This window comes from Watersipora subatra, chromosome 4 (assembly GCF_963576615.1).
Source record: "Watersipora subatra chromosome 4, tzWatSuba1.1, whole genome shotgun sequence".
In the NCBI taxonomy this organism is placed as follows: Eukaryota; Metazoa; Bryozoa; class Gymnolaemata; order Cheilostomatida; family Watersiporidae; genus Watersipora; species Watersipora subatra.
This window is the reverse complement of record NC_088711.1, coordinates 45,717,695-45,742,368: the sequence shown is the minus strand read 5'-3', so window position 1 is coordinate 45,742,368 and position 24,674 is coordinate 45,717,695. Positions and strand designations below refer to the sequence as shown.

The following is a 24,674-nucleotide window of genomic DNA, read 5'->3' as shown; positions in this document are numbered from 1 at the left end:
ATGTTTGAGGCTGCCAAATAGGTATATCTATTTTTTCTTGAATCTCAAAGACTACTAACTCTTCATATATAGTCTTCTATCGGGCTCTTCACGGAGAACAGTTCGCTTGTATTGTTGCTTTTCTAGGGCTTGCTAGTGGCTTCCCATTTAAAATATTTTGTAACCCACTCTTTTCTCTTAAACTATTATGGTTTTTGATCATTATGCTATTTAGACTCAATACAAAGCATCATCACCTGGACTTCTAGACAAGATTAGCGAGATCTGGTGAATTTACACCGGCGGTCACCTTTTAGGAACTACCCATAATCCTCAGCTTCTTGGGCATACTTCATGCGTAGAATGTAAAAATCATTTTCTGTTAAAGTCATCAAGAGACCATTCTCCAGCCAGCTCAATACAATCGCGAGTGCCAAGCACAAATAGTTCCGGAACCATCCTATCAACTACCATGCCGAGTCCTATAGGCCGTGCTCACGGCAGCTTTCCTAATGACACGAGTGACAGTCTTATGATAGATCTGAGTGCTCTGCAGCAATCAGACAGGAAGAGCTGCTCTACAACCACGACTCCTCGCAAGAATGCTGACGGAATATCGCAGCAAACTGCAGAGTTTACAGCGCTGCTTCGGCAGTTGAGGGAAGAAGTATCAGCGCAGAGGGATGAGAGTGACGGTGTACCGGCAGAGATGGACGATACAACTCACCCAGGTTAGTAACTAGTAGAACTGGACTGGTCAGTGCTCGCAGCTCAGTTGCTACAGACAAGTCTGGTGGATTGCGGTTGACCATGGTCATTTTTTTGATCAGAAATATAAGCATCTGATAGCTCTATAATAATGCCAAGGAGAGTTTGAGGCAATCGATAGTAGCGATGTTATTACTGATAACCCTAGTTCCAGTAGTATTGTGGAACGTGTGTTTAGTAAATTGATAGAATCAAAAGATTATAATAAACTTTCTTTTAGTGCAACTGTTGAAGCTAGTAGGAGTATCAGTGGCGGTACTAGTAGGAGTATCAGTGGCGGTACTAGTAGGAGTATCAGTAGCGGTACTAGGAGGAGCATCAGTAGCGGTACTAGTAGGAGTATCAGTAGCGGTACTAGTAGGAGTATCAGTAGCGGTACTAGTAGGAGTATCAGTAGCGGTACTAGTAGGAGTATCAGTAGCGGTACTAGTAGGAGTATCAGTAGCGGTACTAGTAGGAGTATCAGTAGCGGTACTAGTAGGTGTATCAGTAGCGGTACTAGTAGGAGTATCAGTAGCGGTACTAGTAGGTGTATCAGTAGCGGTACTAGTAGGAGTATCAGTAGCGGTACTAGTAGGAGTATCAGTAGCAGTCTGTGTAGTTAGTGACTGGTTAGCAGCATTTACACCTACAATGTTAGTCAATATTTTTACTCATCGTACTGGCAGACTTATGTCTAAAAAATATTTTTAAAGTTTGTTTTCTGCTCCAAAATGTGCTGACCAATCAGGTCATTTGCTCTACTCATCACTGACAATTATGGCACTCAAATTATTAGTAAATGCATTTGTATGCGTCAAAATTTGATGGCTCGGAGCATTTTTTAGAGCTTGGAAGCATGTGAAAAATATGGTGGTTCAATCATCAAAGGAAGTTGCTCCTATGACAGGTACATGTAGGTTGGGAGGATCTTCAACAAAGGGAATCGATAGTATCATGATTGTGCTGTTACTCATGCTATCTGTTCATTACTGAACACTGCGTGTCATAGTTCCCACTCTGGCTATTCATATTAGCTATAATCTTATTAAAATTAGCTACATTCAATTTTTATTTTAAATTTTATTGAAAGTGCAAAAACCTAATGATTAAATGTGAATAATTCAAATATAGACCTACTGACATGATAGTTTGATAGAGATAATTAGCCTGATATAGCAAAGAAGTATTTACTGGGTAGTTGATAGGATGACAGTCTATGAGTCATGCTTTGAATGCATAAAATGCACCTGCAAGCACTTCTTTGAAGGTATAAATATTCCTACAAAGGGACATTTAACTGCAGCGAATTTGGAAACATTGCTGATTAAATCTGTTGTGAATGCTGCCTGCTCGGCACCACGCCATAGATAGCTGGTACTACTGCGGCCTTTATAGACTTCAGTTCAGATATTAAGGCTTCCCTCTGTTTGTCTCACCTCTGTTTGTCTCACGATTATCGTTTAAGTCATGTAAATGTGTTGTTAGAAAAGTACAAAGACGAGGAAGATGACAGGACTAGTCCTAAGTCTGCTCCTAACACGGATGAAGGATTCGGAACGTTTACTAAAACTACACCTCGAGGGAAGGATTCGGCTTCAGAGGGAAGTGATGATCATACTGATTGTGATGTCGATCATCTGACAACTCCAGAACCAGGCTCTATCACCGAGTGGTGTGTGCTCTCTCTTATCTTTTTATTTAGCTTATTACCATATGCTTTCTCGTCTGATTGTAAGCAAGCACTTGTTAGTTCTTGTCATTACTTAGCCAGCACTTGTTAGGTATCGTTTTGACTTAGCAAGCACTTGCTAGTTGTTGTCATTACTTAGCGAGTACATTTTAGTTATTGTCAAAATTTAGTAGTTTTTGCTAAGACTCGGCAAGCACTTGCTAGTTCTTGCCAATAACTTAGCGAGTACTTTTAGGTATTAGATCTTACCTTCTGTTTTCTTTTATATAGAATTCATTTGAACGCCAACTCCGTTCACTCGGTAAAAATGTAGAGTAATCGTGTTACAATCTTTCACCACATTTCCCAGGTTAAGGTTTAGAATTAGCACATTCTGACTCTGATGTCGTACTTTCATCTTTCTAGTGTGACGCATACAAGTAATCGCCGCTGATCTTCAAGTGTCGTCATCTATATGTTTAGTGTATAATGTATTGTCAGAGTTGCCCTCCTGGTTTAGCTATTTTAGGTTGCCTTGAGTCCTTGTTCAAATTTAGTGAATTATACTAACAAGTACCTCAATGATAGAAACCTGAAGAATGACTGTTTTTAAACATTCAATTTAGAGTTTTTTAATAATTTCTTTTTTTTTAATAAAAAATTTCAAACTTATAGTCAGGTGTTTTTTATTATTTTTGGTTAATAGCGTTATCTAACTATTTAATTTTACTTTTGCTTAACCTTCTCAGCTCGTTCGCTATAGTTGGTGGTGGGAAACCATCGAGAGACACTTCTAGTAAAGATGCATCGAGATGTTTTTCATTGAAGTTTGCATGGAACAATATATCAATTGGGTCATTTTTGCATGTAAAGTATAAATTTGAGATTTTTTAACATTTTCTCTTAAAATCGGTTAATTAAATTCGCGCTATATTTAGCAAGATATAAATTGAAAGAAATTTGTTCAGGAAAATGTTTTAAGAGCCCTTCTAGTCGGTTTGCTTTTTGCTGTAGCGATATTGTCATTATCAATCGTTGATTACAGCTAAATGTATACTTTTCGGAGATGTTAATGAACATTTTTACAAATAGAATAACATAAGCCAAATTTGTTTATCTAGTGTCACATGTACAAACACAAACTTGCTTCTAAAACAATAAATTTAAACCACAAAAATTAAAGTATCACGGATTATTAAACTGTATACTGTTATGGGATGTTTGATGTTAAGGCTGACGCTGAGATTCTATAAGAGCTGTCAGCGTTATTGGCAGCAGCTGATAACAGACAATGTTTGGTCAATCTTTGTCATTGATTTCATAAACATCTAGTGCTAGACTGATTGCAAAGTGCAATGGCTAGCCATTCCTCTACAGGCCGAAGGGCTGCAGTTCATGTCTAATTCAAATGGTCAACATGCAAGCAATTTGTTCGATGTGAAGTTTCGTAGAAAATACTGACACAACTTAATTCAAATTTATAGAAACCGTTGAAAATTTAACTCTCGACTTTGTATGATAATTTTTCTGATAGTGTTTGGTGTCTGTTTGAATCATTTGCAATGCTTGCATCTCATTGACTGATACTGTTTGTAACGAGTCCACTTTTTTATTTGACGAAGTTACCAAAATTAATATTCGTGACGTTGCAGTAGTCAGTTTTTTTTCTATTAATGAAATGTTACAAACAATTGTAGATTTGTAGCGATGCTCATCAATATGCAACCAGTAAATTTGTTACTATAAAAAATGTAATTTTTTATAAAGTATTATGAATATAACCTCGGTATGCAGCTCTGCCTTGGTCGTCATCAGCAGTGTTCCCGACGCCCATTGCCAGACATTGGTGGTCTTTAGACTTGGTGGTTCTTAGACAGGGTGGTCTTTAGACATGGTGATCCTTAGACAGGGTGGTCTTTAGTCATGGTGGTCCTTAGACAGGGTGGTCTTTAGACATGGTGATCCTTAAACAGGGTGGTCTTTATACATGGTGGTCCTTAGACAGGGTGGTCTTTAGACGTGGTGATCCTTAGACAGGGTGGTCTTTAGACATGGTGGTCCTTAGACAGGGTGGTCTTTAGACATGGTGGTTCTTAGACAGGGTGGTCCTTAGACATGGTGGTCCTTAGACAGGGTGGTCTTTAGACATGGTGATCCTTAAACAGGGTGGTCTTTAGACATGGTGGTCCTTAGACAGGGTGGTCTTTAGACATGGTGGTCCTTAGACAGGGTGGTCTTTAGACTTGGTGGTCTTTAGACTTGGTGGTCTTTAGACTTTGGTAGTCTTTAGACTTGGTGGTCTTTAGACTTGGTAGTTTTTGGACTTCGTGGTCTTTAGATAAGATATCTTTCAGACATGGTGGCTCTTAGACTTGATGGTCCTTAGACATGATGGTTTTTAGACATGGTGGCCTTTAGACTTGGTAGTCTGGAGACACGGTGGTTTTAGGCATGATGGTTTTCAGAACATGATGCTCTGGAGATGTGTTGGTTTTTAGTGGTGGTCTTTGGGTGTGGTGGTTGCAACTCCTGTGATGTATAACACGTCTTGCATTGGTCTGCCAGGTGGGATAGAATAGAGATGCCATCCGTAGAAGTGACTGCGGTGGATGCTTCTCTCTTCAAGTCTGCCAGCAAAGAGCTGCCGAGGTTGGATGAGGATGGAAGGCTAGAAATGGCTGATGACGAACTAATGTGTATGATAGACAGTATTGGTAAGTACTTGAGAGACAGTATTGGTAAGTACTTGAGAGACAGTATTGGTAAGTACTTGAGAGACAGTATTGGTAAGTACTTGAGAGACAGTATTGGTAAGTACTTGAGAGACAGTATTGGTAAGTACTTGAGAGACAGTATTGGTAAGTACTTGAGAGACAGTATTGGTAAGTACTTGAGAGACAGTATTGGTAAGTACTTGAGAGACAGTATTGATATGTACTTGAGAGACAGTATTGGTAAGTACTTGAGAGACAGTATTGGTAAATACTTGAGAGACAGTATTGGTAAGTACTTGAGAGACAGTATTGGTAAGTACTTGAGAGACAGTATTGGTAAATACTTGAGAGACAGTATTGGTAAGTACATGAGAGACAGTATTGGTATGTACTTGAGAGACAGTATTGGTATGTACTTGAGAGACAGTATTGGTAAGTACTTGAGAGACAGTATTGGTAAGTACTTGAGAGACAGTATTGGTAAGTACTTGAGAGACAGTATTGGTAAATACTTGAGAGACAGTATTGGTAAGTACATGAGAGACAGTATTGGTATGTACTTGAGAGACAGTATTGGTAAGTACTTGAGAGACAGTATTGGTAAGTACTTGAGAGACAGTATTGGTAAATACTTGAGAGACAGTATTGGTAAGTACATGAGAGACAGTATTGGTATGTACTTGAGAGACAGTATTGGTATGTACTTGAGAGACAGTATTGGTAAGTACTTGAGAGACAGTATTGGTAAGTACTTGAGAGACTTGGTATGCGCATTATAAGTAAGTTTAAGTTAATCGTGTATATCAAACAAAAGCTAAAATTAGTCGTTAATACTTTTTTTACGATTTTACTTGTTTTAACATCACAGATTCTATTAATTGCAAGGTATGAATGGCATCAAGGCATCATCTGGCCTTGTCTCAGCGCAGGAGACAGAGCTGAGACTACTCTATATCCTCAAGGAGAGGGATGACCTCGTTCTGTCCTACCACGGCGCCCTCAAGGAACTTAGCAAGCTGACAGCGCGGATGAGGGACGAGAACCATCTGCTGCGGCAGCGTCTGAACATGACCGACCTCAGCCATAATGAGATTGTGCTGGCTCTTGAAGAGCAGGCATCGGATGGACGCAAACTCGCTCTCGGGCTACAAGATGACCTCACTGACACGGAAGTAAACATTCTGTCTCAACTGAGAGAAGACAAGCAGGTCCTCCAGGACAGGCTGGCTGCATTGGAACAACAGTATGAGGAGGATGTGCAGAAGGTTTGTTTGGTTTTTTGACAGATCTCTCACTTTAACTAGTCTGTGTTGGAGTTATCTAAGGAAATTAAATTGTGGTTCAAATTAATTTGTATGAAAGGGTTATTCTATCTGTATGTATTAGGTTTTTGCAGTTCTATGCATCATCTACTTTAAAGCTCTGCATCTTACACTAATACTATAAAAAGCATAGAGAAGGTGGCCAGTTTCAAGAAAAAACCTAAAGTACATCTTTTAACAAGTGAATCAAACCCATAAAACTTACCCTAAAAATTTGACCTTGATTACGCGATGACAACAAGCCCGATGCCACGACTAGCTATGCTAATGCGTATTATGGGCTTCATCACTCTTCCAGCTTTTTTCATTTGTTTAATTACCATTGATGAAAAAAAGTTTAAAATCAAATCATATTCCACTGTATCATGGAAATGTTTCTTTCTAATGACTCTGATTAAGAATTAACATGGAAATGTGCTTTTTGTTAACATTTCTGTAATTTGTGTTGAATACTATTTATATGAATAAATCTCACTTTGTCATTGTGCATGTGAGATAGTCTGTGTTAAGTGACTTCAATGCTATGCATTTCTCCATTTCATTTTGCGAATTTTATCCAAACGTCACACATGTATGCTCTGTGCTCTCCACCAGGTCACCAAAATATATTTGGTTTAAAACTCCACCTGGTTTCTGAGAACCTCTTAAGCACCCGCCTTCAGGTTATCTGATTTAAAATGAAATAATTCCTAGTCAACGCTTGGCTTACTGTTAGTTTCTATACAATTAGGGTTCTATACAATGCAAGGTTCTCCATATTGCTTGCGTTTCTCCTTAGTCTCAGTACTACTCGTTGCTTGCACCCTGACCTCTAACATTATCTAGTTGGTTGTTTACTACTAAACTAAGTAGTAACCGTGTAAAGTATAGTGAGCATTCTAACCGTGATCAAGTTTTATTGATTTTAGTCTTGAAACATCTTGGCAGTCTGATCACTTCTAACATAAAAAACAATTGCAAATGATAATAAATAGTGATACATTCGGATAAAATCCACTAAAATCAGTGCAAGTTCATCTTTAACATGGCGCAGAAGGTCTCTAGCAGCAGAACAAGGATGTCGTCTATTCAAACCCTTCAGCATATTAACTTCTATTTATCCAGCATCATCCTCAGTCTGTTTCCTTTTGTTCAGTGGCATGAAGCTGGATATAGCCCTGGCAATGATTCAGAAGAAGGGGCCATGCGCAGAGAGAATACGATGCTAAGGCTACAGTTGGAAGAGCAGAGAAAACTCTTTGATGTGACAGTGTCTCAGGCACAGGACGAGTGTAGCAGCTACCTGGTCACTATTGACAAATTAAAATCTGAGGTATGTTATACGGTATTCTGAATTAACTGATGCCATGCCAGATATACTAGATGTTCAATCCCTCTTACGATATGCAGTCGATATCGGCCATTCACTGGCTTGTTAGTGTTCATGGTTGGTCAGATGTGCTCTTTCTCTGCGCTATCCTTGGTGTCAGGTGAAAGCTATGCATCAGCATAATGCGATTGTGTAATGCATTAGAAATTGTCTCCGTGACAAATGACATTGACAGACGAGTTTCAAATTGATTTTTGGGTAAGTCTGAAATTTGATTTATTAACGTCTATAATGATATTAACATCATGATATGACATTAATATGATATGACATTAATATGATATGACATTAATTTGATATTGGCATCATGATAAGACATTGTATTTTTATCTGGACTCCTTGTTAGTTCAATGTAATGCCAATATCGATTGTCAATATGTTAGTAATGACATGTTTTGCTAGTTTCTTTTACATATATTTACTTAAAAACAACACTTATTCGCTGCTGCTAGCATTTCAAGTACTCGGTCAATCTTTGCAATGATTAGCGCCGTGTCCATCTGTCTGTTCGTCTGACTGTCGAAAGCCACGGTTTGAGGTTGCGAAAAGTATTGCATTAAGCAAGACCCAAACTCACAGCATTCAGGACAATAGATCAACACTCTAAACCAGTGCTGCCCAACCTTTTCCGAACATGGGCCGGATTTAAAAAAAAATGACGCCAGTGGGCCGGACTCACATTTCTAGTCTTACATTCTTTAATAGAACTATTTGAAATGGTTTGGAAAAGTATTCAGAACTGTAAATATTGATTGTATTTTTTATTTATAGAAATTACCCTTTATACAATTATAATTCATAACTCAATTTAAACATAGGGGGTCCTACATATGATACTACATGTATTTCTATTACTTTTATTGCTATCAAAAGATTATAGTCTCCAGATATTACATGAATACGAAATGATCATTAGAAATTTTGATTTAGTGCCTTAAATTCTATAAAATAAATTCAACAATTTATCAAGATTAAAAAAAACATTGTTCAAATGGCTTTGTATTTCAATAATAAAACAATTTCATTTTAGATGTAAACCGGTAATGAACGAAAATATCAGTGAGAAACTTGAAATTGTTTCGAGTCATCAAGAAGCTTTTCGATGTCTGCCGGAATATTTGTTAAGGCCAGTCGGAGTTCATCTTCGAGGTGAGCGTCACTCAAAGAATTTCTTTTGTTCGATTTTATTAATTGCATGCGACTGAAGAGATATTCACACATCCATGTCGAACCGAACAAAACGAGAAAGCGTTTTGCGTAGCATGTAAGATTTGGAAATTGAGTGTGAGGCAGACCGTATTTGTAGAAGTCCATCAGATTCCTATTTAAAAATTGACTCTTGACATCAAAATCACTTTGTAATTCATTCAATTCCATTTGAAGCTCAACGGGGGCATCAGCAGGATCCACGTCAAAAGGCATTGAAAAAAATTTCAGCTGGTCTTCACAAGCACGGAAATCCTTAAATCTCCTGGCAAATTCTTCCTGCATCCGTTTTAACTCACTCACAAAGAATTCCCGGTTCATGGTTGAAATGTGCGACTGTTTCTGAAGGCAAGGAAAGTGGGCATAATTGCTGTCAGCAATTTGAGCAATCCACAAATCCAGTTTCTTTTGGAAAGCTGTCACCTCCCCAAACAAATTATGGATGAGTTTTTCTTTTCCTTGTAACCGCACATTCAACTCATTCAGTTTGTCTGTAATGTCCACCAGAAAAGAAAAATCATTCATCCATTTGTCGTCATCAAAATTGATGCATAAATTTCCTTTTGCTTCAAGAAATGCTGCCACATGTTCTCGAATATCGTAAAAGCGTTTCAAAGTACGTCCACGGCTGAGCCACCTGATCTCGGTAAAGTAAGGAATGCCAGAAAATTCGGCGTTTATCTCATCGAGAAAATTTCGAAACTGTCGATGATTCAATGCACGACTCCTAATGAAGTTGACAGCTTTCACGACATTATCCATGACGTGATCAAACTTAAAGATTTTGGAGCAAAGTGATTCCTGATGTATAATGCAATGGTACCACAATATTTGGTCTTTACTCACATTCAGGGATTCCAGTTTTCTTTGGATGAAACCACGCAAGCCTTGCTCCTTGCCGATCATGGCCGGTGCACCATCGGTAGCAATTCCCACCAGACGATCATAAGTCAGTCCCGCCTTTTCGAGTGCAGTGTCGATTTCTTTGAAAACAGCAGCACCCGTGCAATTTCCTTTCATGGGGCATAGAGCAAGTAATTCTTCAGTGATATTAAAAGTTGAATCAACACCTCTCACGAAAATCGCCAGTTGTGGTGTATCAGTAATGTCAGTAGATTCGTCGATGGCAATGCTGTAAGTTTCGAAGTTTTTACAAAGTTCGTTCAACTGCATTTTCGTATTTTTGGCCAGTTCTTCAATCCTTCGGGTTATTGTATTACGCGACAAGCTAACACATTTTATAGCTTTCTCTTTCTCTGGGCACAGAATTTCAATCGCCGAGGTGATACATTCTTTGACAAAATCTCCTTCCGAAAAAGGTTTCATGTTGCGTGCAATCTTTTCAGCAATGACGAAACTCACTTTGGCGTACTTTTTCGATTCATCATCTACTTTCCGAAAAATGTTCTGTTGTGAGACTAAATTCTTTTGAAGTAAAAGTGCTTTCTCCTTGCGTTGATCTCCTTCATAACGATTATGGGTCGAAGCGTGCTTTAATGTGTAATGCCGTTTCACATTTTCAGCTTTTAGAACTGCGACTGTTTCACCACAGATCAGACAAAGACATTTTGCATTTGATTCCACAAAGAAATACAAATTTGTCCATGCTTCGTTAAACCTGCGATTCTCCTTGTCTACTTTTCTGATTTTTCTAGCCGACGCCATGGATGAACAAAATTTGAAATTTATTGTGAAAAAGAAACTACTGTAATTTGCTCATCGGTATAAGAAGGCTTCCTTATCAAAGGTTGTGCTGGAGTATATTTGAAATTGAATCACCTCAAAAGCCAGTTTTATTGATGCGGAAAGTCAATAAGGCGTGCGCGCCTCGGTGGAAAATACCATAGATATTTCAATAAGCGGTAAAAAGTTCAGCGTTTTCTATTGAAATATCTATGGTAATTTCCCAGCAGTCCTTCTTCAACCAGCTGAGGTGAGCGCCCTGAGGCTTTTGATTCGACGATCGAATCAATCAATCGTACACGCTGTGATACTTCACTTTTTATCAATTTTTCAATGTCAGCAAAGACACTAATTTTTGACCTAACGCTACTGAATTCTTCAAACTGAAAACTATTGATTAGTAGCCAATCATCTTCGAAGAAAAATAACAGTTGTAAGCTTCTGCGTTAATAACAGGAATAAGTTAAAGACTGACGCACGGGCCGGATTCTAAGGCTTCATGGGCCGGATCCGGCCCGCGGGCCGGACGTTGGGCAGCACTGCTCTAAACCCTGCACCAATCAATCACCTTTTAAATCATGGAGATGATTGAGCAGATAGCGATTTTCTTTACCTTATGGACACTCCTGATAATCTTTCACTAGGCACACTAAACTGACAGGGTGCTAGTCTTCATATTTTGCTGTCCAATTCCTTTATTAAATTCTGTTTATGACCTTGAACTTTACTGGAGATGAAATGGCTAGCCAAAGCTGAATGAACAATTTCATTTACGGAAGGAAAGAAGATATTTTGTCGTCTTCTTATCAGTTCCATTAGAGCAGTGTAAATACTGTGGCACAGTAGTGTTTACTACAGATAAACACTACTCCAAACCATTGAAATATTATCTGTCTGTACATTCCACTTGCTAATCAATATTAATATTCAATATTTCCATCTGTTAGACTGGCTCTATGTAGCAGGCACCTGCTAGATCTGTCACTTATGTTGCGGACACTCGTCGAACTTGCCATTTGTAAATCAACACCCGCTCATTGAGTCTTTGTTCAGAGTTGCAAATCATTATGTAAAGCATTAAGCTAGTTATTTGTCACCTGACCTCTATTCTTTCTTTAAAAATAGTTTAAATTCTGAGGCCAGAAAAATTAATGTTGTCTTTTCTATTGTCGGGGAACAGCAGCGGTCTCTAGCTTTTTCTCTTTTGTATAAGTTTTAGATTCAGTTATAACTTTAAGTGCAGTTGAGAGTTGCAAAACTGGCGGTTTTGCCCGCTGATAAAATTGCAACCATTTCCTCAATACATTAATAATTTAATAGCAGTGTTGGGTTTTTACTGATTCAAATGTGTCTATAGAAGTTTGAAACTTGGTTGGAAATGAAGTACGACTAAAATTAGCGTGTAATTGTACCAATTATTTATGAATCATTGAATCAAGTTTTTCCTTTTCTATTTGATAATTCAAACATAAATTCTATTGAAGAGCCAGAAACGCTCACCAACTTGGTAAATTTATTTTAATTGATTTCATCCTTTCCATTAGCCCTTTGGTGGACTTTCTGACCAACCCTTTTATGAATTTCATGTTTTGCTTTACTGTGGACATGCTGACTCTCTCTGTCTTTCTCATAGAATTGTTGGATTAGAAACATGTAACCTTTTAGAATATGTATTAGAGATATTATAATATATGTATATTAATAGATATTATAAATATTACAGTTGAAAATATCTACTTAGTAGAGCCATGATTAGTTCCATTGCTCATTATTCAGTGGCCCATAAACTGTAACCGTTAGATCTATTTGTGCGGTTTTGTGAGCTCATAGATTTGACGGATTCAGACCTGACCTTGTAAACAAACATCAAATCACAGACTTTATAACTCACACACTTATGGACATCGGCATACTTTCTATAACCTGGGTTTGTTGTTGCTTGTAGTAGCACTGCTAACGCTAGCTCTAGGCTGTTAATACATTTGGATGTTTCAATGTTTTTAGCTCAGCAACAATGCATCTCCTATCTCGGGCACCCAGTTGGATGCACTCGCTACTCGTCAGGCAGATATGGAGAAGCTTTATGAGTCGATGGTCGGCTCACTGGAGGGCGACAATCAGAAGCTACAGGCTGAAGTGGAACAGCTACAAGGAGAGGTGACAACTCTCAAGGTCGAAAAAGAGACTCGCGATGAGAATTGTAGGAATTGCGGAGTAGGTACTGACAGCACAGAGCTAGTAAACAGGTCAGCAAACACAAGCTTCTCAAACTGTTCAAAGAGTACAGAGACTTCAGCAGCTCAACAGGCTGTCAAGTCAACTATAACAGACACCGATCAGGAGCGAGTGTCGCTGCAGCTACAGGTTCAACAGCTGGAAGAGGCGATTGTTAGGGGTAATGCTGACCAGGATTCTCTGCGCCAGCAGAAAAGTGGTCTTCTAGACAATCACAAACAACTCAGCGAACGGCTGGTAGATGTCGAGTCTCAGCTGCAAATAACTCGACAGAAACTTACCGCTCTACAAGCCATTCATGAGATTGCTCTCTCCAAAAATGAGTCGCTGTCTCGTGATTTGTCCGAGTCGAGCGATCGACTAACTGCACAGGTGACTAGCAAGGAACGACTTCAGCTGCAACTTTCAGCGCAGCTGGAGAAGGCCTCGGAGGATTCAGTCAAGCTCTCGTCAGAAGTGGCCTCTACTCGACAGCAACTGGTCGTGTTGCAGGCCGAATGCGCGGCATCTCGACAGCGGGAGGTTGACATGACTGCCGAGCTAACAAAGTTGACACAGGAAAGAAGCCACCTTCAGGCTAAGGTCAACTCCCTCAACTCAGATTTGGTTAACCAAAAAGCGCAGCACGTCTCGCAGTCGATGAAGGTGCAGCAGCTTGAGGTGGCTAAAGCTAATATGGAGTCGCAAATGGCCGAGTTCAAGCGGGAAAGCGTTGACTTGTTTGAAAAATTAGAGGCAGCGCGGCAGGAAAAGGATGACCTGAGTCAGCAGCTGAACTCTCTGCACTCACAGCTCAGTGAGTCCATGACTGACTGGAAGAGTCAGCTGGCCACACAGTCAGCGCAGCATCAGCAGGTGGGTTTTCCCTTTCGTAGTTCTGCCTCTTGAATAGTTGACTTGTTCTTTTCAGTTCTTTTTTCACTCGTAGCTAAAATGTAACTTTTTACTAGTTTCGTGGACATGTCAATTCTAAAGCTTTGTTATTTCATAACATCTTCACATTCACAACATTTCTTTCAAGTCCCTCTTCCTTCAGTATGTTTTTTTTTAAAGAAAATGTTTCCTCTCCTGGTATCCTTGTTTCCAGAACTATCTCTTCTCCTAGAAAGGTCTTTTAAACACAATATGTTGAACCATTTGTTTGATTTAATTGGCTTGCTGTTTGTTTCCCTTTTCTTTCTTCTCATATGATTTCTGTGTCGCACATTTTGAAAAACATCACTGTTTGAAATGAAATTATTGCCATTAAAGTAATATATGTCTTGAATATGTATATATATATGTACATGCATATATATTCAATATATACATATACAGTTAATATATATAGGCTTATTGAATATATATATTCAATATATATATTCGATATATGTATGTATATTCAATATATATATTAAATATATATATTTATTCAATATGTATATAAATTTTATATATATATATATTTTAGTGGACTAGTGAGAATTCATTGAATATAAACTACCGTCAGATTAAGCGTGTCGCTGATGTAATTAAATTTCATACGATGCATAAGTGTGCTCTAAGCATTTTGTATTTGATTACTCTGTTCTTAGAGAATGAAATAGTTGGAGTTGCTGAAATGCACAGATTTATTTTACATGTAAAGGTTTACTGATAACCAACTTCTTGAGATGAATCTCTATAATGTTGGTGAAGGAATTTTCTACCTGTAGATGAGATCCGGTATGGAATCCGAGATAGCGGCTGCCAGGTCGAATGCAGAGCTGTATAAGTCAGAGTCTGATAGACTCAGCATGGAGTTAGGAGATCTGAGACAGCAGCTGAGAGACGCACACAATGTATCTGATGGGGTGAAGTTGGAACTGAGGGGTTTGCTGAAGACAGCCAAGCTTGATGAGAAGGCAGACGATGCGGTTGCTCAGTTGCACGAGCAACTCAAGGCTTTGCAAAAGGAGGTAAGTATAGGTTACTTCTACGGCATGTTAAAACTTAAAAATGATTAGCCTAACATGAATTAGTATACAGTCATACCTCGACATATGAGCATCCCAATAGGCAGGTAATTTGAGATACAAGAAAAATTGCTAGCAATTTGTTTCCTTGAGACATGAGACAAGTTTGAGAAACAACACAGTGCCTGATGCGGCTGCTAGGTGGCTGAGTGCGCTAGAGTCACTTATGAGAATAGCATCTCTCTGTCTTCTGCATTGGGTCCATTTGAAAAAGTTTTAAAAAAACCGGATGATAGTGAATATCAAAGCTAGTCAAGAAGTGATGCAAAAAGTCCGAAAAAAAGTAACAAAGTAAAACAAAATTATATATTTCCTATCATAAGAGTGGTTTCTGTCTGTCTGTCCGAAGCCAGGGTTAGGAGTTGGGATAAAATATTGATTTTATTGAGACTTCAATTCATGACATTCCATTTGGTAGACTGACACTCTAACACCTGCACCAACCGACCACCTTCAAGTAATTCTGAATAATTGTGGAGTTACTTACTCTCTTTGCTTTATCGACATACCTGACGGTCTCTCACAACATGTAATTAAAATTAAAATAACGACAAAATTAGAATTATGTTTAACGTAAGATCATATTTTTAAGCATATGCCGAGCGAGCTAAATTCATTCAAGTTAAATTTAAAGCTTGTGTTATGTTAGTATCACAAAAGTGTAGCGTACCAAATGTGTTGCCATCAAACTTCTCTCACACCGCGTTCGCCGGTACTGTCTGTCTCTAAGGTAGGAACTTCATGCAGTACTGTACATAATAATGTTACATTTTATTGCAGGCCATAACCATAATATAGGTATTTTCTACATTGTGAAAGCGGTTTAGAACAATTAAAAACACATTTTACCGTTGTAATGTCCAGCTTTTAGATGGTTTTGTCAGAGGGTGAGCAACAGATCAATTTGTATTTAGTTACTTTATATAAGAAAAGTTGCTTCGAGATGCGAGAGAATTGACATATGAGCTCAGTCCCGGAATGCATTAAGCTCGTATTTCAAGGTATAACTGTGGATGTATATTGAAAAGGAAAGATGCAAATTGGTCTGGCGATTATTTCACAGCTTTGAGCATGTGAGCGTTTGATATGCGAAGATTTGCCAACTTCTAGCATGTTTTTGTAGACAGCCGAGTACAAGTTCACGACAACTCATTTTCGAACAGAGAACGGACAACTGCAGCTGAGAGTCAACCAACTAGAGGAGATGAATAGATCTATTGAAGAAAGGAACAAGATTCTGCAGGCTGTAGGTTTTTTGTATAAAGTTTTGCGCATCTATTGATGACATCATGTAACAGTGTCTACAGACACTGTTACATGAACAGTATGCGCAGTAAATACTTGTTTATATTAAACTCAGTATCGGTTACTTTTGGTGTTTGAAAGTATTATTCCTTATACGGTAAGTAGCTCAGATAGTGCCTAATGTCTTTTCTATCCTAGGTATAGGGAGAAATTTAGGTTTATATGTTGGTTGCAGATCACTTGAGATAGACATCTAGATAAGGTTTCGTCTTTTGGCATAATTAAAGATACACGCATTTAAGAAAGGCAGTTTGTCTTATTTGTTGTGCTAGTGAGCAGGTGCACTGCCAGATTTTATGTTCAAACAGCTTGTCAGAATTTTCGCAGTAGTGGTAGATGTAGGAGACACTGATTCTCGTCACAGTGGTAACAGTAGTGGTAATAATAGTGGTAGATTATTGGTGATACTAGTATTAATAGTATTAGTAATAGTATTAGTAATAGTATTAGTAATAGTATTAGTAATAGTAGTAGTAATAGTTGTAGTAATAGTAGTAGTTATAGTAGTAGTAGTAGCAGTAGTAATAGTAGTAGTAATAGTAATATTAGTAATAGTTGTAGTAATAGTAGTTGTAGTAATAGTAGTAGTTATAGTAGTAGTAGTAGTTATAGTAGTAGTAGTAGCAGTAGTAATAGTAGTAGCAATAGTAGTAGTAATAATAGTAGTAATAGTAGTTGTAGTAATAGTAGTAGTAATTGTAGTAGTACTTAGTAGTAGTGCTAGTAGTAGAAGTAGTAGTAGTAATAGTCACAGTAATAGTCACAGTAATAGTCACAGTAATAATAGTAGTAGTATTACTAGTACTTATATAGTACTTATATAGTACTGAGCAAGCTCTCTGTCTATAGGACCTGACAGCCGTTCAGACTAGTTTAGATGACAGCTACACTTCTGCTGACGCTCAGCTCAACCTCCTTGATGTGAGCGCTGCCGACATCATGTCCATTAATGATGCCTCACAGCTCCGTGACTACATACTCGCTGCCAAACGACAAGTCGAAATGATGCAGAGCAAGCGTGCCAAGTCAAATATAGGTACAACTGACTTGGACTTGTTGTCTCAGCTTTTTCTGCAAACTATTTTTTAAATATGTTTAAATATGCATATATTTAGCATTCACTTGTGTAGTTTCGAGCTCTGGTATATGTGTTTTTACTTGAAGTAATTATTCATAACATGTTTATTCTATTTGAAGAATATAGTCGAAAGATATTTGAGATGGAGAAACTAATGAAAGAGAAGCAAGGAGACAGCAGTGAGGCACCATCTTGTACTGGCAGCGCCTCCATCAAATCAACCATTGATAGCAAGTCAGCAGCCACTGACTATGCAGGGCTTCCTGAAAGTTTTACACTGAACAACTCATCATTGCTAGCAGCTAGTCTGCATAATGACACCAACCATGTATCCGGTGATTCTCTACTAATGCATAGTAAAAAAATTGACAACCTACCACGGGTACCTGAATCAGGGTCATCTACTCCACTGCATTCCTATCCAACACATCACTCGCATATGGCTCCCAATAACGTCCAGAAACATTCAGTGCTACCTGCTGAAGCTGAGCATACGCTTCATAAACTGACAACTGGCCACTCATCAGGATATCCGGTTGACATGCCCCAGCAGGTGGCAGGTGCTAGTAGTAGCACTCACTCGCAACACCTAAAGCTGCGCTACATACCTTCTCACAATTCTCATGTAAAAGTCAACGATTTCCACTCACCCAAGCCCCATGCTACTACAGAACAAGCGCGTAAATTTCCTCCGGACAACCTGCAAGTGCCTTCTGATATTAGTGACATTGACTTAGCCAGCAGTCATGACAGCCTCTCGCTAAAAGTTCGTTCTCTCACCAACAGACCAGGTACCAGTACTCCCACAAAAAATCATGTGCTTGGTACTAGCTACCAGAGTGGCAGAGAGGGTGCTAGGATGTCAGCGATCGAGTCTGAGAATGCTGCTTTGAAAGCAGAGCTGGATATCCTCAATACTGACCGGAATTCTCTTCATAAGGTAAAATTTGTCTTTTCGATCATTCAAAGTGCCTCATATTGTGTTTTGTTCTGTTAAAAGGGTCATCTAAATAAAACTATATGCTGAATACATGTAATGAAATTTTTTGATTTTTTATCCTTAAAAGGAAAGACAAATTTAGTATTTTTACGGTTTGAAACTTTTGAAAGAGAGTTAAAGAGAATTACTGTTGAAGCAGTGATGGCTGATTTAGATGCGTAGCATGTGCAGGATTGGAAAAGTTAACAATTGATAAACTGCATTATTTGACTCGCTATTAAACAGCATAGCCGGAATAATTAATAATAGATGTATCAGTGTCAACTGGTACATCTATTAGAGCTGTTATATCTGGCTAGAGTATGCGGGCAGGTTGTAGTTCTGTTCAAGGGCTACATTAGCTTTTCAATTTAATTTGTTTTTATAGCTCTATTATTTATGCTATTTGTTTTTTTTTATTATTTTAAAACTACTTTTAATTGTGTATTTATTTTTATTTATTCCATGTGCTCTAGAAATTCATTAGTGATGGGGCTCTTTAATAGTTATTATTACGGAGCTCCATTATATAATTACAGCAGAGTATTGTTAGTTCCCTAAAGGCCGCGCTCCAGATGGTGTCTTTTATTGCATCTTTAGTGCCTTGATCACTTTTTTAAATGCGAATTCTCAAAAGCGTACAAGATGCTAAAAAACTATTCATGTGTCGAGCGTCTGCGTGAGCTCACTTTTAATAGATCTGGTATGGCACACGGTTGCATAGGTCAGCATTACTTGGGATATCTTCTGGCAAGTAACTGTCATGTTATATTTGCTGTTAGTTTATTGGTTGGTTATTGTCAGATTGCGTGTACATGATCTGCTGCCTAAAAGGGCAGCACAGTTTGCAGCGGTATTGTATGAGACCAGCTGTTACTAATTAATATTCATTGCAAATGGACAAGCAACTTCAACAAACAAAAAGTGTTTCTATTAGAATTGTTAGAAAAATGTATAGCTTATAATACAATAAAATGAGATACATATCCTCTACAGCAAATGAAGAAGCAAACAGTACATCATGATGTGCTCAATGACACGCTCGATGAGTTGGAGAGATCGTTAGAGGAAGTGTGTGATTCCAATCGACTTCTACGCGACACCCTTGGCGACTGCAACGACTACATCCAGTCAAACATCCTCTCAGAGCCATCTTCTAGTCCTCGGTAACAAGCCATTTGGGCATCCTTCTTATAGTTAGTTCCTTTAGAATACTCGGTTTACTTTCTATTTAAAGAGCAAACATCGTCCTAAATATCTAGTTCAGTAAAAAAAATTGACCACAAAGTTTATCCTGAAACAGATAGCCTAAAAAAAGGGATGTAGTTTTCCTAAAAGGCTGAAACATTTATCTAAAAACATTAATTCATGTTTGTCAGATTGTTTGTATTAAACTTTCAACTTTAGTACCATCTATGAATACTATCCTAGCTTTGTACCCCGGCCAGTTAAATGTTCTAACCACCTGCAGGTCGAGTCGGAATTTGGATACATCTGCAAAAAGTGGGCATGGTCGACCTCACAGCACAGTGCCAGCATCTAGAGCTCGCTCTGTGACACCTGCTGCCGCAAGGTCTCGTAGTATGACACCTGCCATTAGACCACGCAATGTGACTCCTTCAAGGCCGTATTCTTCAACTAGCAGACGTAAGTAGTATTGACTATTTCATGTGTATTGACTATGTCACGCTCTATTGACTAGTTTCATGTGTAGACAACTCTGAATGCTTATTTAAGCGGGTATTATAATACAGTCATACTTCGACTTACGAGCTTAATGCGTTCCGAGACTGAGCTCGTATGTTAATTTACTCGTATGTTAATTTACTCGCATGTTGGTGCAATTTATTTATATATAGAACCATTAAATATATATTGATTGGTTTCTATACTCTAAAAATGCAAATAAAACACTCAAAACAAAATATTTTAACAGAAAAAACATGTTGGTTATTGTCCTAACTTACCACATGCTTTCAAAAAACAACAATTAAAAAATAATGCAAGGAAATGTGATTAATTAAAATGTAAAATTAAATAATACATACAATAGCAGCTAACGCTAGCATTTGCCAGAGAGGGAGATATAAGTTATCTTTCATTACAACAGTTGACTTTGATAAATTTGGATTTTATCATTGTCTTAAAAGACAAACGTAGAAGCAAACCTAAAAGCAAACTTTCATTTTTAACTTAACGTTTTTAAACTTTCTTCGGCGTTCGTAGTTTGAAGTTTCTCGCTGGTTAGCGAATTTTTCCTTTGTTTCGCTTTCACGACTAGCCGGCCGTTTTAAGATAATCCTATCTAAAGACGTTTGCCTTTGTCGTCCTTTCAACATGTTGCAATTAGGACGAACGCCGGTGTCGTCCTAAAGTTAATGCGTGACCACTAGCCAACTCGTCCGAATGTCTATTTTTATAGTTTTGCTAGATAGCACCGGCCTTTTCATATAGCATCAATTTAGTTACTCTGTCACCGGCCAATTGTTTATCCAATGCCTGAGCAGTCTCTCCATCAGCGGTCATGAAGATCGCTGCGCCGTTTAGAAACTATGGCCAGTCCTTTTGCAAACTAAATGCCCTGAATATACAATGTAATCCTTCGGTTTGATAATTGTGGATGTATTTCTGTCATATTGTTGAGCTAGTTCAATCACGCATACACATTTTGCATATTTTTCAATAATTTTCCGTTTAATATCAACTGTTATCAATCGCTTTTTCTTTGCATTATCTTTCATTTTACTGGCAAACTTTCGGTCAACGCAGAGTACTTTTAATTCACATAATTCTGCACTGAAAATCGCACAAAAACACGGTACAAAAGTATAAACTGAGCAGTTGAAAAATACAGAGTGATGCTGTTCTCATAAAACACCTCCGGCATACTTGGCAACTGACTCACGTGCTCGTATCTCAAACATGGCTCGTATGTTAGTGCTAAAACTTGCTTCAAAGCTGGCTCGTATCTCAAGTTTCTCGTATGTTGGAGCACTCGTAAGTTGAAGTATTACTGTACTGTGTAAACCATTGTAGAGAATAGCTTTTGAACTCATTTTTGAAGTCCCATGACGTGAATAATAATAATGTCCTGAGAATGTTTACATTATAGGTATTTCACGTTATGCGAACAGTAAAGTAGGTATTTCACGTTATGCGAACAGTAAAGTAGGTATTTCACGTTATGCGAACAGTAAAGTAGGTATTTCACGTTATGCGAACAGTAAAGTAGGTATTTCACGTTATGCGAACAGTAAAATAGTTATTTCACGTTATGCGAACAGTAAAGTAGGTATTTCACGTTATGCGAACAGTAAAATAGGTATTTCACGTTATGCGAACAGTAAAATAGGTATTTCACGTTATGCGAACAGTAAAATAGGTATTTCACGTTATGCGAACAGTAAAATAGGTATTTCACGTTATGCGAACAGTAAAATAGGTATTTCACGTTATGCGAACAGTAAAGTAGGTATTTCACGTTATGCGAACAGTAAAGTAGGTATTTCACGTTATGCGAACAGTAAAATAGTTATTTCACGTTATGCGAACAGTAAAGTAGGTATTTCACGTTATGCGAACAGTAAAGTAGGTATTTCACGTTATGCGAACAGTAAAATAGGTATTTCACGTTATGCGAACAGTAAAATAGGTATTTCACGTTATGCGAACAGTAAAATAGTTATTTCACGTTATGCGAACAGTAAAATAGGTATTTCACGTTATGCGAACAGTAAAATAGGTATTTCACGTTATGCGAACAGTAAAGTAGGTATTTCACGTTATGCGAACAGTAAAGTAGGTATTTCACGTTATGCGAACAGTAAAGTAGGTATTTCACGTTATGCGAACAGTAAAGTAGGTATTTCACGTTATGCGAACAGTAAAATAGGTATTTCACGTTATGCGAACAGTAAAATAGGTATTTCACGTTATGCGAACAGTAAAATAGGTATTTCACGTTATGCGAACAGTAAAATAGGTATTTCACGTTATGCGAACAGTAAAATAGGTATTTCACGTTATGCGAACAGTAAAGTAGGTATTTCACGTTATGCGAACAGTAAAGTAGGTATTTCACGTTATGCGAACAGTAAAATAGTTATTTCACGTTATGCGAACAGTAAAGTAGGTATTTCACGTTATGCGAACAGTAAAGTAGGTATTTCACGTTATGCGAACAGTAAAATAGGTATTTCACGTTATGCGAACAGTAAAATAGGTATTTCACGTTATGCGAACAGTAAAATAGTTATTTCACGTTATGCGAACAGTAAAATAGGTATTTCACGTTATGCGAACAGTAAAATAGGTATTTCACGTTATGCGAACAGTAAAGTAGGTATTTCACGTTATGCGAACAGTAAAGTAGGTATTTCACGTTATGCGAACAGTAAAGTAGGTATTTCACGTTATGCGAACAGTAAAGTAGGTATTTCACGTTATGCGAACAGTAAAGTAGGTATTTCACGTTATGCGAACAGTAAAGTAGGTATTTCACGTTATGCGAACAGTAAAGTAGGTTTTTCACGTTATGCGAACAGTAAAGTAGGTATTTCACGTTATGCGAACAGTAAAGTAGGTATTTCACGTTATGCGAACAGTAAAGTAGGTGTACGAAAATTGCCTAATCCATTGCAAAATTATCCTAAACTCATCTCTGTGGCTCTTCAAAAAGAAAAAAACTAAACTTAATTTTTTATTTAGTAACTTTGGGTATTATTGGTTTGTATCGACCTCTTTTACCTTTGTCACTTTTACTTGGTTTAGGTTTTATAATTACGGCAATATCAGGGTAAGGGGAGCACACACCTTCTGTGGTATACTATTCATATCTATTCTTTACTTTTTTTTAAGCAAATAAGTCTATGCTAAAAAAAGTGTTTGTTTATAATAAAGTAAAACAAAATTATATATTTCCTATCATAAGAGTGGTGTCTGTCTGTCTGTCCGAAGCCAGGGTTAGGAGGTGGGATAAAAGATTGATTTTATTGAGACTTCAATTCATGACAATCAGATTGGTAGACTGACACTTGCACCAACCGGCCACCCTCAAGTATTTATGAATAATTGTGGAGTTACTTACTCTCTTTGCTTTATCGACATACCTGATAATCTCTCACAACATGTTAGACTGCTAGGCTACTAGTATATAAATAGTATATAGTAGTATAGTATATATAATAAGGCTACTATATACATCGTTTTCTCTCCCAAGAGACAATGCAGTAAGAGAGAAAACTATATTTTTAAGGCTCGGTATTCAGATCGAATTTGAAAACTTTCACCAATTAGACGTCTCATGTTATATAAAATTTCTTACATAACACGAAGCAAAAAACTTTACATAAAATCTTTACGTTAAGTGTAATTTGCATTGTAGTTGTAGGAGGTTTATTTTATAGGAACGTCTACTGTATCGCCACTAGGAGTGGTTGAAAATCTCATCATCGCTTATGAATAGAAACGTATGATACCTGTATTGCTTTCTGTCCTTTGCAGTGACCCCTCATAGCGTTACTTTTGCTCCAACACCTTCAACCAATCAGGAGTCAGTTGGCTGGTCGTCTCAAAGCGATCATCAAATGACCTCATCGTATGACTTTAACAAGTTGCAGCAGACGAATGTTCAAAACTACTCTAGTCTGCTGCACAGCGAGATGAACAGTAAGTCACCGTCGCATCGCAGTACGACTGACAGGAAGTCAACCGACCTAAATCAGATGATACGACATTCGCTCGGCAAGCTCAATCAGGTGCTGTTATTTGTCAGTCTACATTCGAGTTGCTCGGTGTTTGTTACACGGCAGGAAGTGCTTCGAAATTGGTTTATTATCTGTTTGTATACTAGCTCCAGTTTAGTCAAATAATATGGAATATTCACCATAGTGATTTCTGGTCAAAAAATAATAGCCGTGTATGAGGTCCTTCAACAATAGTTGAGCATAGTTTACTCTGTGAAACATGCATTTAATAGTCTCTTTCTCTCTATAGGTTAACTCTACTGGCTCAACATCTCCATCACTGTCTACGGGCTACACTTCCACTCCCCTCAGGTCTTCTAGGTCATCAGTCTATAGCAGTCTTCCAGGTGAGGATGGCTGTCAGGCATTTTTTTCAGTTATTCTGTTTTGTTTCTTTAGATTTAATCACAACAGTATTTTAATCGCATCTAGTTAGTTGGTAGCTACATGTAGTTAGCCAGTTTCACTTATTGTGTTGCTTGTTTTGGTGAGATTGACAGGATTAAACAATTCCATAGTGCTTTCATCATCTGTTAGTAGTTTACTAACTACTGATGTGTGGTTTGTTTGGTATTCGATTAACATCATAATTATCGACATAATATTTTCAATGTTCATTCAACTAGATCTTATAGTGAAACAGTGTT

At 37.8% G+C, this 24,674-nt stretch overlaps 1 protein-coding gene across 1 annotated transcript in view; it reads left to right on the top strand.

Annotated features, from left to right (window-relative positions):
• Nucleotides 1-24,674, top strand: part of LOC137392957 (interaptin-like) — a 50,198-nt gene that overhangs the window by 23,619 nt on the left and 1,905 nt on the right. Inside the window, exons 10-23 of the mRNA XM_068079327.1 lie at nt 368-674; nt 2,227-2,401; nt 4,964-5,112; nt 5,998-6,377; nt 7,570-7,746; nt 12,697-13,782; nt 14,622-14,864; nt 16,045-16,167; nt 17,076-17,262; nt 17,424-18,244; nt 19,280-19,449; nt 19,755-19,930; nt 23,786-24,039; nt 24,278-24,374. Coding sequence (XP_067935428.1) covers nt 368-674; nt 2,227-2,401; nt 4,964-5,112; nt 5,998-6,377; nt 7,570-7,746; nt 12,697-13,782; nt 14,622-14,864; nt 16,045-16,167; nt 17,076-17,262; nt 17,424-18,244; nt 19,280-19,449; nt 19,755-19,930; nt 23,786-24,039; nt 24,278-24,374 — 4,345 coding nt within the window. The remainder of the gene's footprint in view (nt 1-367; nt 675-2,226; nt 2,402-4,963; nt 5,113-5,997; nt 6,378-7,569; nt 7,747-12,696; nt 13,783-14,621; nt 14,865-16,044; nt 16,168-17,075; nt 17,263-17,423; nt 18,245-19,279; nt 19,450-19,754; nt 19,931-23,785; nt 24,040-24,277; nt 24,375-24,674) is intronic.